The sequence below is a fragment of the Phacochoerus africanus genome, chromosome 6 (genome assembly GCF_016906955.1).
Source record: "Phacochoerus africanus isolate WHEZ1 chromosome 6, ROS_Pafr_v1, whole genome shotgun sequence".
In the NCBI taxonomy this organism is placed as follows: Eukaryota; Metazoa; Chordata; class Mammalia; order Artiodactyla; family Suidae; genus Phacochoerus; species Phacochoerus africanus.
In genome coordinates, this window is record NC_062549.1 from 86,077,240 (window position 1) to 86,092,505 (window position 15,266).

At 42.3% G+C, this 15,266-nt stretch overlaps 1 protein-coding gene across 2 annotated transcripts in view; it reads right to left on the reverse strand.

The window, feature by feature from the left end:
• Positions 1 to 9,856: 9,856 nt before the first annotated feature.
• Positions 9,857 to 15,266, reverse strand: part of PBX1 (PBX homeobox 1) — a 348,477-nt gene continuing 343,067 nt past the window's right edge. For both annotated transcript variants that reach the window (XM_047784036.1, XM_047784034.1), the window contains one exon: positions 9,857 to 11,397. Coding sequence is in view for 1 of the 2 variants with exons in the window: in XM_047784034.1 (XP_047639990.1) it covers positions 11,377 to 11,397 (21 nt within the window). In the remaining variant the exon portion in view is untranslated. The remainder of the gene's footprint in view (positions 11,398 to 15,266) is intronic.

Sequence of the window (15,266 nt, forward strand, 5' to 3'; positions counted from 1 at the left end):
GTGAATATGATGAATTGATAATATGAATTCTGGGATAAAATGATGGGATACAAGGAAGCGAAACATGTGACTTCTTAGAACATAAGTAATTTATGATGTCCCCAAACCTCTTTGCCAAAGAAGTCTCTCTGTGGACTCTGGGTGAAGGAGTGGGGGCCAGAAAATTGACATTGCAACATGAAATGTCTGTGAATTAGAGTAGGGAATCCGCTCCTATTTTTCTTTTGGAGAACCAAGTCTTTCATGGATTTATAAGCAATCCTGTGCTAAGGATCTGACACTTTTGTTATGCCAGCTGAACATTTGCATCTACATTTTTTATATTTATTTAACTTTTGTTTTATGTTGTGATTTCTTTTATTGGGCAGGGGGAGAGCAAGAGGTTTTTTAGGTAGCCAAAGATATTCTTTCCTACCTTTGGTGTCATGTTTTGAAAATTTTATCCATTCCAATATTTTTTACTGAAATATCAGCTCATCTGAAATTCATCCTGAAATTTACCTTTTTGAATAAATTAACTAATTAAAGCAACAGTGAATAAACCAACCTTTCCACTCTAATCTTTATCATATATTAACTTATTATATATGCTCAAGTCTATTTCTGAACTTTTAAACTTAGTTTGTAGACTTTGAAAGTGGTGGTGCAAGATTTTTTTGTTTTGGTTTGGTTTGGTTTGGTTTGGGGTGTTTTTTTTTTTTTACCACACCCACAGCATGTGGAAATTTCTCGGTTATGGATCAAACCTGCACTGTAGCAGTACCCAGAGCCACAGCAGTGATAATGCCAGACCCTTAACCCACTGAGCCAACCAAGAAACTCTGAGACTCGGTATTCTTAGTGAATCATTGTTAACCTGGTAGATGTTGAAAATGGTATTGTGTAAAAAAAAATTAAGGCAGATACTGAATTATTAGCAAGATTTAAAGATGGCAAAAATAAAGCACATGGGGAGGAAAATTACCTATTAAAGCTGGGTTTGGGTAATGGACTCTGTACTAGTACACTCATTCAGGAATGTTCATAAAAATAAAACATTTTAAAAAAGATTAGCCTGACTCTGTATGGCAACCATTTTGGACTCTCCAATAACTGAAGACCTGCTCTTTTATCTCAATCTATTTTAGAACCTCTCATCTGAGTTTGGCTTTTCTCTTAATAATGGTACCCAGGGATCCTCTAGTTGCACCTTTCTTCTTTGGCCTCTCGGCAAGCTGCCGATGCTGCCAGCCATTCATTGTCTTGGAGACACTGGTATGAGGTTGCTACAGCCCCCTGAGCTGCCCTCCAGAAGGAAAGAAGGAGAAACTTCTGGAGATGCCTGATTGACTACTTTCTCCAATTGTTACCGCCACCACCATCCCCTCACTTCATGGCCAAAGACATAAAGGTATCCTTTCAATCAAATATTCTTTATTGTCTTGCTACCCTTGTTCAGAGAAAGCAAGAAGCTGATTTTCTATTAATCATGATTCCATGTCCTCTTATTAATACACGTTGCCCATATTTCAGTTATCCTCCTCTCACGCCTTCAAGTATCCAAAAACAAACTTGCTGTCCTGTGACAATTGTAGTGCATCTTGCAGAATTTACGAAAGAAATTCCTAGGGCCAAATATCCTGCTAGAAATAGTTCTAAAGGGGGACAAGTTGCTTCTCCCAAGTGTTTCTCCAGTTCCCCAACTGCTAGGTCTCCTCTTACTTTCTTCTTCCAGCACCCTCTTATCATCCTAATTTTACCAATGGCAAAACAAAGAACCATTAAAAAGTGGCAAAACTCAAGTGGTGGTAGATTAGAACCTTCCTATAAGTTTTGCATGTATTTTCATTTAATCTTCAAAATACTTTCAAATAGTAGATATTATTATGTTCCTATTTTACGGATGTAAAAGCTGAGGCCCAGGGAGGTTAAATAAATTTCCCCATGGCCTTGTGGCTAATAGGGGAAATCAGTGCAGAGATTCACACTCAGCTCTGTCTGAATTCAAAGCCTATGCTCTTGAACACTATCTAATACTGCCTCACAAATCTCCATTTATTCAGGACTGGCATCGATATTAAACACTCCTCCTTCCCTGCCAGGCCTCTCCCTGGCTGCTGGGTGAGTGACCGTGCTGTTAGTCAACATTGTGGAAAGAAACCTTTGTGACAGTTAGTGGTCTTCATGCATGTAGGAGACGCAAAATAAAGCAAAATAGCCTATTTGCATAAGTACAATCTGCTCAAATGTCAGCAAACACAAGCTGAGACAAATTTGAAGACAAGGCAAAGGAGGATAAAGCACCGCCACTTGCTTCCCACCCACCCTTGTCGCCACAGTCTCCGTCCTGTGCCCTGGGACCTGCCAGGGAGCACGTCCTGTCAGATAAACCCCAGCCAGACAAACGTCATCATTTGACTTCAACATACCGCTCTGATCCAAATCTGTCCCTGGTCCAAGCCTGACACCCAATCTTGAGTGGAATTTTGTTTGACATGTACCTGGCTGTGAAAGCCAAGTGCTCGCCCCCACCCCTGCCCCACTTGACCCCCGCAGCCTCATATGTCAGAATGTGACATCCCAGGTGTCAGCTGTAACTCCAAGTGCACAGAGCAGGAGATGAGATGGGCAGTGACAGCAGAGGTTCCAGTGCCTGGCCCAAGTCTGGCCCCAGCGCCTGCCTCCTGCCGGCATGGGGGAGCTGGGACCCATGGGCTCTGTTTCACGGGGGCAGGAGGTGGGGCGGGGGTGGGCGGCAAAGCCGCCCACCTTCTGCTGAGCACCGTGGGGTCTGGAACTCCACTGCCAGATTTTTTCCTTGCCTAAGTTTTCACCTTTCATCCCAAATTCTGAGTCACTTTGTGAATTTGGGGAGCGAATAGAACTTTTCCCGGCTGGAAGAACCCAAGGCCACGGACAAGAGGGTTCCAAAGATAAGACAGCCCATAGTTTGGCCTATGACTCTACTTGGAGGCAAAGCAGGAAGGGGACTTGAGCAAGCATTTAGTACAGACCGGTCCTGAATTAGCTGCTTTGTCTAAGTTGTGTAATTTTAATTTCACAATAGCCCTACAAAGCTCAAGTTCACATACCTGTTAAGTAATGACCCTGGCACCCAGCCTGGGGCACTGCACAGCACCATTCCTTCCTGTTACACTTCACCTGGGTAAGGAGAACACGGCCTGGCACACGAGGTACGTTCTCAGGTCTTTGCTTTCTCTCTCCTCCCTGGCACCGGGAGATGGGAAGGAATGGTCACATTCAGGATCAAATCAACCCATCCGCTTCCTAAGTCCCGAGGCTTCTATGATAGCTGAAAAGCTCCCTTTCCTCGCAGACAGCCTGTAGCATCCCTGGGACTTTGCAGGGTCCTCAGAAGGAGCAAGGCAGGATCTTCCAGCTCCACGAGGGCAGGATCTTAGCCTCATGCTGCTGAGGCATAGGATGACGATGGCCACTTGATGAGATAATGAGTCAATGCTCGCAGGAACCCCCTGCTCAGCTTTGCCAGCATTGCTGGCAACAATCTAAGTGGCATCTTAAAGCACTATGTTCTCAGACTTCAGGGTTTTAACTTTTTAATAACATTCAGGACTGTCATGTAACGGCCAGTGTTTTATTTTGCCAGGCAAATATACAAACCACCCCCAGTTATTATCACTATAATTTCATAAAGAAGGAAACTTTATGAAAAATGCAGAAAAGACATCATCTCATCATAAAAACAGGCTTTTCCAAGAAAGGAAGTTGGCACGCTTCCGTGGACATATGTATACGTTTCATATTTTGTTGAAAATGAATGAAAATATTGTCAAGCATCAGCATGAGTCCTTAGCCTAACACTTTGCGACCCCAGGTAAGGTGGAAAGACCTTAGACTGAGAGTCAGGGTACCTGCTATCACTCCCTGACCCCATTGCTAATGAGCTATGTGGGCAAGTTCTGTCATCTCTCTGGTACTTAGTTCCCTGCCCAAGGCATGGAGTAATAGTGCCCATCACTTAACCCTCACAGTGACCCTCAAATTGTCATTGTGAGGATTATGTGAAATGATGAGTGTAAAGCACAGATGAGGAAACAGGTCAATTTTCCCATCAGTTAAATAAGGAAATAGATGGAATGACCTTTAAGATCCCTTCCAGCAGCCCATGCCTCCTGATTGGGCCACACAGCATACACCTCAGAGAGAAGACTCTCCAAGAGAGACTGTCAGGGAGAAAGTATATCCTTTTTTTATATAATGATTTTTATTTTTTCCACTATAGCCGGTTTACAGTGTCCTGCCGATTTTCTACTGTACAGCAAGGTGACCCAGTTACGCATACATGTAGACACTCTTTAACTCACATTATCCTCCATCATGCTCCATCACGAGTGACTAGACATAGTTCCCAGTGTTATACAGCAGGATCTCATTGCTTATCCATTCCAAAGGCAATAGTTTGCATCTATTAACCCCAGATTCTCAGTCCATCCCCCTCCTCCCCCTTCCCCTTGGCAACCACAGGTCTGTTCTCCATGCCCATGATTTTCTTGAGAAAGTATATCCTAAATCTTGGAGCAGATCAGGTTTGGGATGAATGTCAGCAAATTCTCAGCCACTCTTTCTTTTTAGAAAATGTTTTTAATTGAAGTGTAATTCATTTACAATATTGTGTTAGTTCCAAAAATAGCAAAGTGATTCAGTTACACATACGCACACACACATAGGCACACACACACATATATTCCTTTCCAGATTCTTTTCTATATTCCTTTCCAGATTCTTTTCTATTATAGGTTATTACAAGAATTGAGTATAATTCCTGGGGTATAGAGTAGATCCTTGTTGGTTATCTATTTTATATATAGTAGTATGTATATGTGTATATGCTAATTCCAAACTCCTAATTTATCTCCCTACCACCCCCCATCCTTTTTGGTTAACCATAAGTTTGTTTTTTATCAGCCCCTCTTTTATCCATGGTCTTTTCTTGGTCTTATTTGTACACAATTAAATTCAAGAAACATGGAGTTCCCTGGTGGCCTAGTGGTTGAGGATTTTGCATTGTCACTACTGTGGTGTGAATTTAATCTCTGGCTCTGGGACTTCTGCATGCCACAGGTGTGACCCAAAAAAAGAAGAAGAAGATGGAGGAGGAAGAGGGGGAGGGGGGAGAGGAGGGGGAGGAGGGGGGGGAGGGAAGGAGGGGAAGAAGAGAAAAGAAGAGAAGAAAAAGGAAAGGAAAGGAAAGGAAAAGAAAAGAAAAGTAAAAAAAATTAACAAACAGTCTTGTGTTCTTGAGGTACCAGGTTGCCCACCTCAGGAAGCTGAAGTCAGGAGACAAACATAAGGACATGAAAAATTAAATAAAAGAAGATTTAACCCAGACCACATACTGGCTTTGAGTTCATTGTTTGTATCAGGACCTCTAAATTCTAGTCCATCTCCCTGCTAGGTTGCAATGCTCTCAAGAATGTCAAAGCTTAGGAGAACACAGGGGAAGAAGGTGGGTACGGAGTGTGTGTGCTGCATTGCTGCATGTGTGTGAAGGATGAGTGGGTGGGATGGCCTCACGTCTCCTTCCACCATCCTCCGCCCTGTGGGCCTCACCCACCTGAAGCCCACCAGGAGCAGGGAACCCACACTCCTCCAGTTGTCTAGGGGCCATAGGTACTGACTTATGTTCTCTTTCTCTCCCTCACATGAAGACAGATTCTCACATTAGGTGTACAAGGCTAGAGACAGCTAGGGCAGGAGACACATTTCTCAAAGCTCAAAGGATGGTTTAAAAGTGCTACAGACTCAGGAGTTCCCATCGTGGCTCAGCAGAAACGAATCTGACTAGTATCCATGAGGACATAAGTTCGATCCCTGGCCTCATTCAGTGGGTTAAAGATTCGGTGTTGCTGTGAGCTGTGGTGCAGGCTGGCAGCTACAGCTCCAATTCGACCCCTAGCCTGGGAACTTCCATATGATGTGGGTGTGGCCCTAAAAGAAAGACAAAATAAATAAATAAAAGCGCTACAAGCTCAATGTGTGGAGCACCTGGCTAGATGCAGGTGCATCGATGGCACCTGCCTTTGCCTAACTGTTGGAATTCATTCTCCCATTGCCCCATTGCCACAGACACCTGGCCCAATTCCAGCACCTCCCATAAAGACCATATTTCAGGTTTGTCTTGTTGGCTTTGAGAGGTTCTGGAAGGCTGACCATCATAGGAGAAAGTCCATAAGTGAACATGCGTGTGTGTGTGCACGCATGCGCGCACGTGTGTGTGTGTGTGGGGGGGGTGTATCAGGGACGAGTGAGAGCAACCCGAATGCAGTTTACTAAAGGTCCCCAAGCATCAGCATGTTATCAGATAACATTCTTAAGGTCACCTTCTGAAGCCCAAGTGTAGCTGAAGGTCAGGGTGCCCAAGGGAAGTGGCTTTAGAAGCTCTCACAAGGAAAGGATGACTGAGCAGAGCACAGCTCACAGCCTCACTACTAACTTACCCCAACCCCCTTAACCAGCCTGAGGAAACTGCACGCTGCCCTCCAGATTCCTGAGCCACGTTCTGAGCTCAGGGCTACATGAGTGGACGGAGCTGGGAGAGGTCAGCAGTGGAGATTTGAAAGAGATAACAGAGCTGGAGAATGGTTTGTAGTTGCCAACATCCGGTTTCCCTTCTGTTCTTTTAAGGTAAAGCTTCAGGAACATCTGAGGAGGACAGTAAGCAGATTTCAGAGTCAGGGTCTCTCCTTTATTATAATTTGCACATGTGAATCAGAAGCTGTTGAACAAATCTCAGCAAGTTGATTGCCTTTTTCTGAATGGCAGAGATCGTTTCTGTAAGAGCCATCACAGTTAAAATGGTATCCTAAGCAGCATCTGTATGATAATTGAATTAAATAATAAAAGAAATGAAAGAGTTCAAGTGCTACAGAAACTGTGGTCCCCTCTCCTGTCTCAATTTTCCACCTCTTTTTCCCATAAAGAACTGACTTTTAAAATACTGCAAGTCTTGGAGTTCCCTGATGGCTCAGTGGGTTAAGAATCTGGCTTTGTCACTACTGTGGCTCATGTTCCACCTCTGGATGGTAAACTCTACATGCTGCTGGCATGATAAAAAAAAAAATACTGCAGGTCTCAACAAGGAAATCTGCTGAAGATGCAAGAGTGAAGTTTAATTGGGTCTGCTCTGTGCTTGATCACCTCTCTGTCAGTGGGGACACCTAGTATTGGAAAGCACAGCAGATTATGTAAAAAGAGCAAAGAAGGGCCAACAGTGTGGGCATCGTGGGACAGGCATTACTTCAGTTAGAAATCCTCCTCCAGAGAAGAGGGGGCTCTGCCAGGCACCCCCAGAGCTGAACTGTGGCAGAAAATCCCTAGGATGGATGTGAGGGGACAGGTCTAAAAGTAGCTTTTGGCAGTTTGGTAATAAGCCAGAAAAAAAATGTATGTCACACATACATAGAGCTGGAGCTGCTCTGTCAGGAATTGCCTACAGCACTGTATTAGGGTTCTTCAGAGAAGCAGAACCAATAGGCAATATATTATATGCAGGTGTATTTGTGTGTATGTGTACGTACATACATTCATATATGTATACGTATGTTATACCATGTTTGAGAAGGACATGATGATCACAGTCACCAGGATGTCAAATGTATTTTTTCCCGGCTGCAATTGGTAACAGCATCACTATCCCCTAATCAGAGTCAATTACCTCTGTTTTCCTTTTTTTTTTTTTTCCTTTGGCCAGGTTCTGGCCAGGGATCAAACCTGTGTCACAGCAGTGACCTAAACCACATCAATGACAATGACAGATCTTTAACGTGCCATTAATTCATATCGCTGTTTTCTTGCTATCTGCATTTTTGTCACAAACAGCTTAAGGTGAGCAGACAACAGCCGTAGCTCATAGTTCAATGGGATTTGCTGTTCTCCTGGAGGAAGCATCCCTTCATTGTGAATTAGACTTCCAACTCACAGAGACTAGAGATATGGGAATAGGAGGCACAAATCTCCTAACTCAGTCACTGGATGTGATGGAAGTAGGTTCACTTCAATTTCTACCCTTTGGTCTCAGATTCTTGTGCTCTACATATCAGGGACATAGCATCAAACAACAGTCTTTGATTGAAGATGTATAGGATGTTCTGAAAGGTGGAGCCCTGTCATTTCAAGGTATCATCTCCAACTGTCTCCAAATACCTGTTTTATCACTCTGACATGATAGTAGCATCTGAATGGTGTTGTATAACATAGAGAAAGTGAAATTCATGGTCATGTGCTCACTGCCACCCCTCCTTTGTTATAAAGTGTGTTCCTTTGTATGATGTGATATTATGTGGAACCCTGTGTCAGTGGATCATACTATTTAGAAGCTCTCAAAGAGTGATACTAGCTGAGGCCTTAGAGATAAAAAAGGCAAATTCAAATGTGAAATATCTGCTGATTCTAATTAATTCTTGCCTCTTATAGAGAGGAAGGGATCCCATGTTGTCAAGTTATTATCAGCTGGTTGGTTTTTCTCTTTGGAATGGTGCCATCTTGGTGAGGGAGGAGCTCAGTTTGGTCTACATTACTGCATGGACATTCGGCAATTGCTTTAGTGGGAAGTCATTTTCTTGCCACCTTGAACATTCCATTATGTTCCCATTGGACTGGCATTGGGGTGACCATTGAGAAAAACAGGCTGATGTCAACTTTATAAGTCATTCTATGTGGTTGTTTAGTGCCTCTTTTGTGAAGAATGCTGGCCAGGGCATTAATAAGGAATGAAAAGATCTTTAGTCTTTGCACACATTCCTGCAAGTGCTTCCACCATATGTCCTTCCCAGATCTCTTTGTCTCTGATCTTGAAATCTTTCTTTCCTCTTATAGGCTCCTGAACCATTAGCCATGGAGAAAGAGAAGTTTCAGAAGATTGCACCTGATCTTCATTGTAATAGCTCTTACCCCACAGTCCAAGGAAACTTGTGAACTTTCTATCAACTACTAAGTATATACATTCCAGTTATTCCAATTTCCAGGGACTGAGGAAATTATCAGGTGTGAGTCCATGGACCTAAAGAGTGTACTGTGAGCCAGACCAAGAGCCCCTTCTCTAACAACAGACCATGATAAACATCTAGGTCCCAGACGTCAATGTCAGTTTGGGACCTGAGTTAAACAGTCTTCAAAATGCTTGGGTAGTCTTCTTCCCCCAGCATATACTTACCTGAGTAAAGGGCTAGGGACCTTTGGGGAAGGAATGGAAAAACATTACCATATACAAATACTATATTTACAGGGTCTTTTTACCTGGACACTCAGCCTTTCCTTCTGTCATCGTGTTCTGGATCTGAAAACTGACTCACATTGGAAGCTGAGTAATAGACCTTGACTTTTAATTGGAGTGCCTGTTTTCAGCCTCCTGGTCATGTATCCTTGGTTTCTTTGACTGCCTAGATCCCCATGCCTCCCTAAGAGTTTGATCCACCTGGCTGTATTCCAAGATTGTTACTCATGATAATTATATCCAGGGTCCGTGAGATGTGGTTATCTGCTTCTAGGAGACCTTTAGGCATGAGCTCCTGAGAGAGTTTATTCTGTCATTGGACATACAATTTTGTGGAAATCCTTTCTTATGCAGCAGAAATAGGCTTCCTGAAATTTCTATCCATGTGACCACAACTTTAGGTAGTTGAAAGTAGCTACCATGCAAATCCTTTCCCTTATTTCCCTCAAAATGACTAATTCCTCCTGCTTCTAGACTAGTTTCAATAGAGTCTGACCTTCACATTCACCAAGAAGATAGGAATGCCCATCCTAGGTTATCTGGAGGGGAGAGAACCCATGTGCCCCTCTGAGATATGATAACATATGAGTAAAATTATAATAATAAACAATAACATGAATGGAGTGTTTACTATGGGCCAAGCCCTGTGCAAAGCACTTTACTCACATTATTGTCACAACGACCAGTAATTTATGCAACAAATATTTATTAAGCACCTAAATCATTCTAGAAACTGGAGATACAGCAGTAAAGAATACAAAAAACCCTGCCCTTATAGAGCTTACATTCTAGAGGTGGGAAACAGGCAATAAATAAGATAATTAAGTGCTATATATAGTATGTTAGGTGTTGAGTGTTAAGGAGTATAATAAAATTAGGAAAGAAGTTGGGAAATGCCAGACAGTTTGCAATTTAGAGATCATGTTCAAGCAAAGTCTCTTTAAAAAGTAAGTTGAGTGAAGCCCTGGAGGAGGTAATAGAGTAATTTTGTGGGTAACTGGGGAAGACCGTTCCAAGGAAAACGAACAATAAGGGCAAAGACCCTGAGGTAGGTATCATTATCTCCATTTTACAGATAGTTAAAAGACTTGCCCAACAGCCACTGCTCGAGGGTGGAGCCAGCATTAAAACTCAAGTCTACCTGACGTTAGAGCTGGTATGTTATACACCTGCCTAGTGACTGAGTGTAAGTCACCCTAGACAAACTAGAAATGCTCCTAATGACACAAAAGCTTGCAAGAGGGAAGCAACTTTCTTAGATGGATACACGTAGGTGATGGTGGAACTGAGATCAGAGTGCCATCATTTTCACCCCACCATCCCTACCTCCAGAATTCAGGTATTTATTCTCAGGCTAGAAATTTCTCCCAAACCAATGAATGGACTCAGTAAAACTTTATCAATGTATTTTACTGAGAGTTATTTTAAAGAGTTGTCTTGACCCAACAGCATAAATGATGTCTCAAGCTCCGATTTCTCGCATTGGCAGTAGATAACAAAGCATAGACTGTAAAGTTAGATCCTTCCAACTTGAAAACAGGCTCCACACTTGTCTCACTGTGTGATCTTGGGCAAGTCCTTAAACAGCTCTGATTCCCATTATCATCATCCGTAGAACGAGGATAGGAATGTGTCTCAGGGATGTGGTGGGGATTAGATAAAATATATGTACAGCACCTTGCACAGTGACTGGAATATGGGAGATGCACTAAATGTGTTCATTGTCTTCTCCCCTATGTGGTTAGTTGTATTTTCACATGCACAACTCTTGCTTTCTTAGTGTATTATAACTGCACTGAGGGTTGAGAAATTGTCTTCTATAGCTAGGAACTCACCATGTTTTAGAGTATATGGTGGCACTGAGTGAATGCTTACAAGTGATTCTTTGATTGCTGGATTAGTGGGGAAAAGAAAGAAGAGTAATTATTGCTTTGGGATTCTGTTGATGCAACAATCATCTTGTTGCAACATCTGCCAGCCTACTGCTCACCACTGACGACATAACTGGCCAGGAGGTATCCTCTTATTCCTTCAAAAGTCAGTATGTGTCATTCTGGAAGCTAGACCACTTTTCAGGTAGAGGAAGACTTTTCTTCAGTCAAGAGAAGAGGAGGAGTTGCCATCATCAGGATGCATCCAAACCATCAGTAGGTTCTTGCAATTTCCTGGTAAGAAGCAGAATTCCAGTTTAACTCACAACTTTAACAGCCTCTGCCCACAAATCTTTCATCGGGGCTGCTATCAAAGAGTCAAATTGACCGATTTCAGTTTTTATTTCTTTTGCCCACCCTCTGGCAAGATCTCAATAAGCAGCTAACCAGCTGAAAATAGGAGGAGAAGGAAAAGGCCCAGACCCTAGATGATTCAGGAAATGGCTCATCAGCCATCAAAAACTGAAGTTACTTTTTCATTCATATAATGTGGAGAAAACATTCCCTATGGTAAATACTAGGAAGAGTTCAATGGAGTGACCTATTTATATGTTCTTTTTTTAAGAAAGAAGAAGTGAATCATCTGTGTAATGCTTTCCCCTGCATTAGTTTGTTGCAGTCTCATAGCAACTGTGAAACAGTAATTGATGCCTATGTTGTACAGATGAAGCAATTGATCCCCATAATATTTAATGACTTGAATTATACAGCTGATAAATTGCAAACCCAGGACTTACATCTGCATGCTTTTAACTGAGTCTAAACTTTTCCTCTGCACCTCATTTTTCTGCCTCCATTTCAAAAGGATAGATAAAGGACAGTTTCTCTGACCCTATTATAAAGGGTCAATGAAAATTGAGAGGAATGAGCATTACAGAACTGTTGTTTCTTGTAGTGAATCACACATAGAACCCAGCCTCAATACAGATTTTTTTTTTCTCTTTTTAGGGCTGCACCGCGGCATATGGAGGTTCCCAGGCTAGGGGCTGAATCAGAGCCGTAGCTGCCACCTACACCACAGCCACAGCTGTGCTGGATCCAAGCCGTGTCTGCAACCTACATCACAGCTCATGGCAATGCCTGATCCTTAACCCACTGAGCAAGGCCAGGGATCGAACCTGTGTCCTCATGGATACTAGTAAGATTCATTTCCGCTGAGCCACAATGGGAACTCCAATACAGACTTTTTAGAGGAAAAAATAGTTTTTCAAAATGTATTGATGTATCTAACATTAATTTGTACTTGTCTCCGAAGAACTAAAAAGACCTCACAGGGAGCTCCTGTTGCAGCTCAGCAGAAACGAACCCGACTAGTATCCATGAAAATGCAGATTCAATCCCTGGCCTCTATCACTGGGTTAAGAATCTGGCATTGCCATGAGCTGTGGTGTGGGTCAAAGACTCAGATCCTGAGTTGCTGTGGCTATGGCATATGCCGGCAGCTGCAGCTCCGATTCCACCCCTAGCCTGGGAACTTCCATGTGCAGGGGATGTAGCCCTGAAAAGATAAACAAATAAATAACCTTGCAGTTGTGATGCTTTACCCCAGTCACTACAGAGTAGAGGGAAGAGTGTCAAGGTTCCCGTTTTGTGGCTGGGAGATCAAGAACAAAGAAAGAAAAAGTGTAGCAAATTTGGGCAAAGAACCAGTAATTCTAATTTCTAGACTTGGCCAGGTTCAGCTTGACAAACTTTCAGAAATAAATCAGATCTATAATACAGTGCCAAAACATTATCATACATTTATATATTCTCTTATAAAAGAATAATGGCAAACAAATATTGTGTTAGACTGAGAAAGTTATGAAGAAATGTCCGCAATTTTACATATTTTATAATGACTTTATATTATCTTCTAATAATATAAAAGTAAGATAGAAAGTAGTAATTATATTTACTTTAGTGGCTGTTAGGAAAATACCCATTTGCCCAGGGCTAGGATACTTCTTTCTATCAAATTCCCAATAGGACAATTGATTAAATCTGACACTTTTGGAAGACAGATTTCTTCTGGGTCAGAAGCAGTAATAACATCTTCTCAATGACATATCGTAGGTGGAAGTGGTTCTCATGGAATCAGCACCCCATACTCCAGCAGCAATGGCCTCGATTTCCTCTAGTATGCCTCAAAATGAGCAATGATATAGAACTTGATTTTTTCAGACTAAAGTCTCTTAGAACAGCTTAGGTAGCAAGGCTTTTCCTTGTATTTTTAGCTGAAAAGGTTGGAAGATTTTTCTTTCAATGATTTCAGTAAATGATGCCCAATTTACTAAATTTTTAAATTTCTCAATTATTTCACTAGCTTTTCTAGTTCCCCAAGTTTCTTAGAATCCTGGAGCTTAAGGGGAAAAGAGTCAAAGTTTCCTGACTGCAGATAAGGAAACTGAGGCTTAGAGAATACACTTTTAAATTGAAAGTAAGTATGTATCATATCAGAGCAGGACGTGGCCTGTATTATATTTTTCCAACTAGAATTACAGCTGCTCTACAAAGACAGTAGAGCAGTTCCTCTCAATATTGCTGGCTTTCTCAATTATAATATTCATTAGTTTAGCACAAAGTACTCTAGCCCTTGGTCCTTAGAGCTTAAGAGTAAACTTGAACTATGACGTTTTCTTTTTTTATAGTGAGAGACAGACATTGCACATGTAAGAACTTATACATGGACAATTTCAATAATAGGTTTCCATTTCACTTGTTTTCTTATAGGAAGATATTATCCCATGATTTTAAAATCTGAAATGAGTTCCCATTGTGGCTCGGCAGTAACAAACCCGACTAGTATCCATGAGGATGTGAGTTCGATTCCCAACCTCGCTCAGTGGGTTAAGGATCTGGTGTTGCCATGAGCTGTGGTATAAGTCAAAGACATGGCTTGGATCCTGCGTTGCTGTGGCGATGGTGTAGGCGGCAGCTGTAGCTATGATTCAACCCCTAGCCTGGGATCTTCTGTATGCTGGGGTGTGGCCCCAAAAAGCATTAAAAAAAAAAAAAACTTAAACAAAGTCTATTAAATCAAAAGAAAAGGGAGTCATCCCTTTTGATCTAGGGGAACTCTGGAGCTTTGCCAGGAGGTGCAGAGCAAGCACAATATTCAGGCAGCAGAATCTCATGGAGTCAGGGGCTTAAGCTCTAGGCTTGATCTGCTCTTTGTTTTCTGCGTGATTTTGAGAAAATCCCTTAATATCCTCAGCCTTCCTTGTCAAAGAAAGGGGTTGGACTAAACAACCTTTAAACCATTTGGATGGCATGAAACAGACTAGTTAATTTATGCAGAAAAGGAACGAACCAGAAAGGTATCAGTTGGGTTCCAAAACTTCAGGAAGCCTGGGTAATTCATCTTAGAAAAAAGATGGAACTAGGACAGGTTGATGAGTGGAGGCTGATGGTGGAGGGAAATATCTCATTGGAGTGCTATTGCCAATGCCAGTAAGCTCCAAACCCTTTCTCTTGTAGTTCTCTATTCAAGACCCAGAGTCCTAGGACAGAGCCCACTTGGTGGAGGGTAAGTCCATGTGTGCAAATCTCAACCAAAGATAATAGCCAAATTATTCTCAGCCTCCACAAGGCTGCCCATAGTGGCAGAGAGGTTGTTGGCAAGCAAAGGGGCAGATGCTGGGAAGTTAAAAAACAGATCATTTTAGAATGTTTCTAGCAGTTTTCTTCCTCTTCTCCCCCTCCCTCCCTTCTTTTTTTTCTTTTTCCTTCCTTCCTTCTTTCCTTCCTTCCTCTCTCTCTTCCTTTCTTTCAATCTTTCTTTCTTTCCTTCTTTCTTCTTTGGGGTTCTTGCAAATATCAACTGGTTTCTCTGTAATGGGGATTTCAGCACACAAGCGTGAACTATTTCCTCCTAGGAAAATTCCCGTTTTGCTCCAGACTCCCAGGAGGATGAATGCATGGTAGGAAAAAGAAAGGCTGCCCTGGTTCCAGCTGGGCACCAAAAAGCTGGAGAGCTGCAGTACTCACAAGGATCAGAGCCAGAGAGGGCTGAGAGCATTGAGATAGGAGCAGATGGCTAGAACAGTTCACCAAAGACCCCTAGGTACCGCTGCTAGACAGAGGGGTTTCCTTTCAGAGTGCTCCCATTAACACATTTTCTT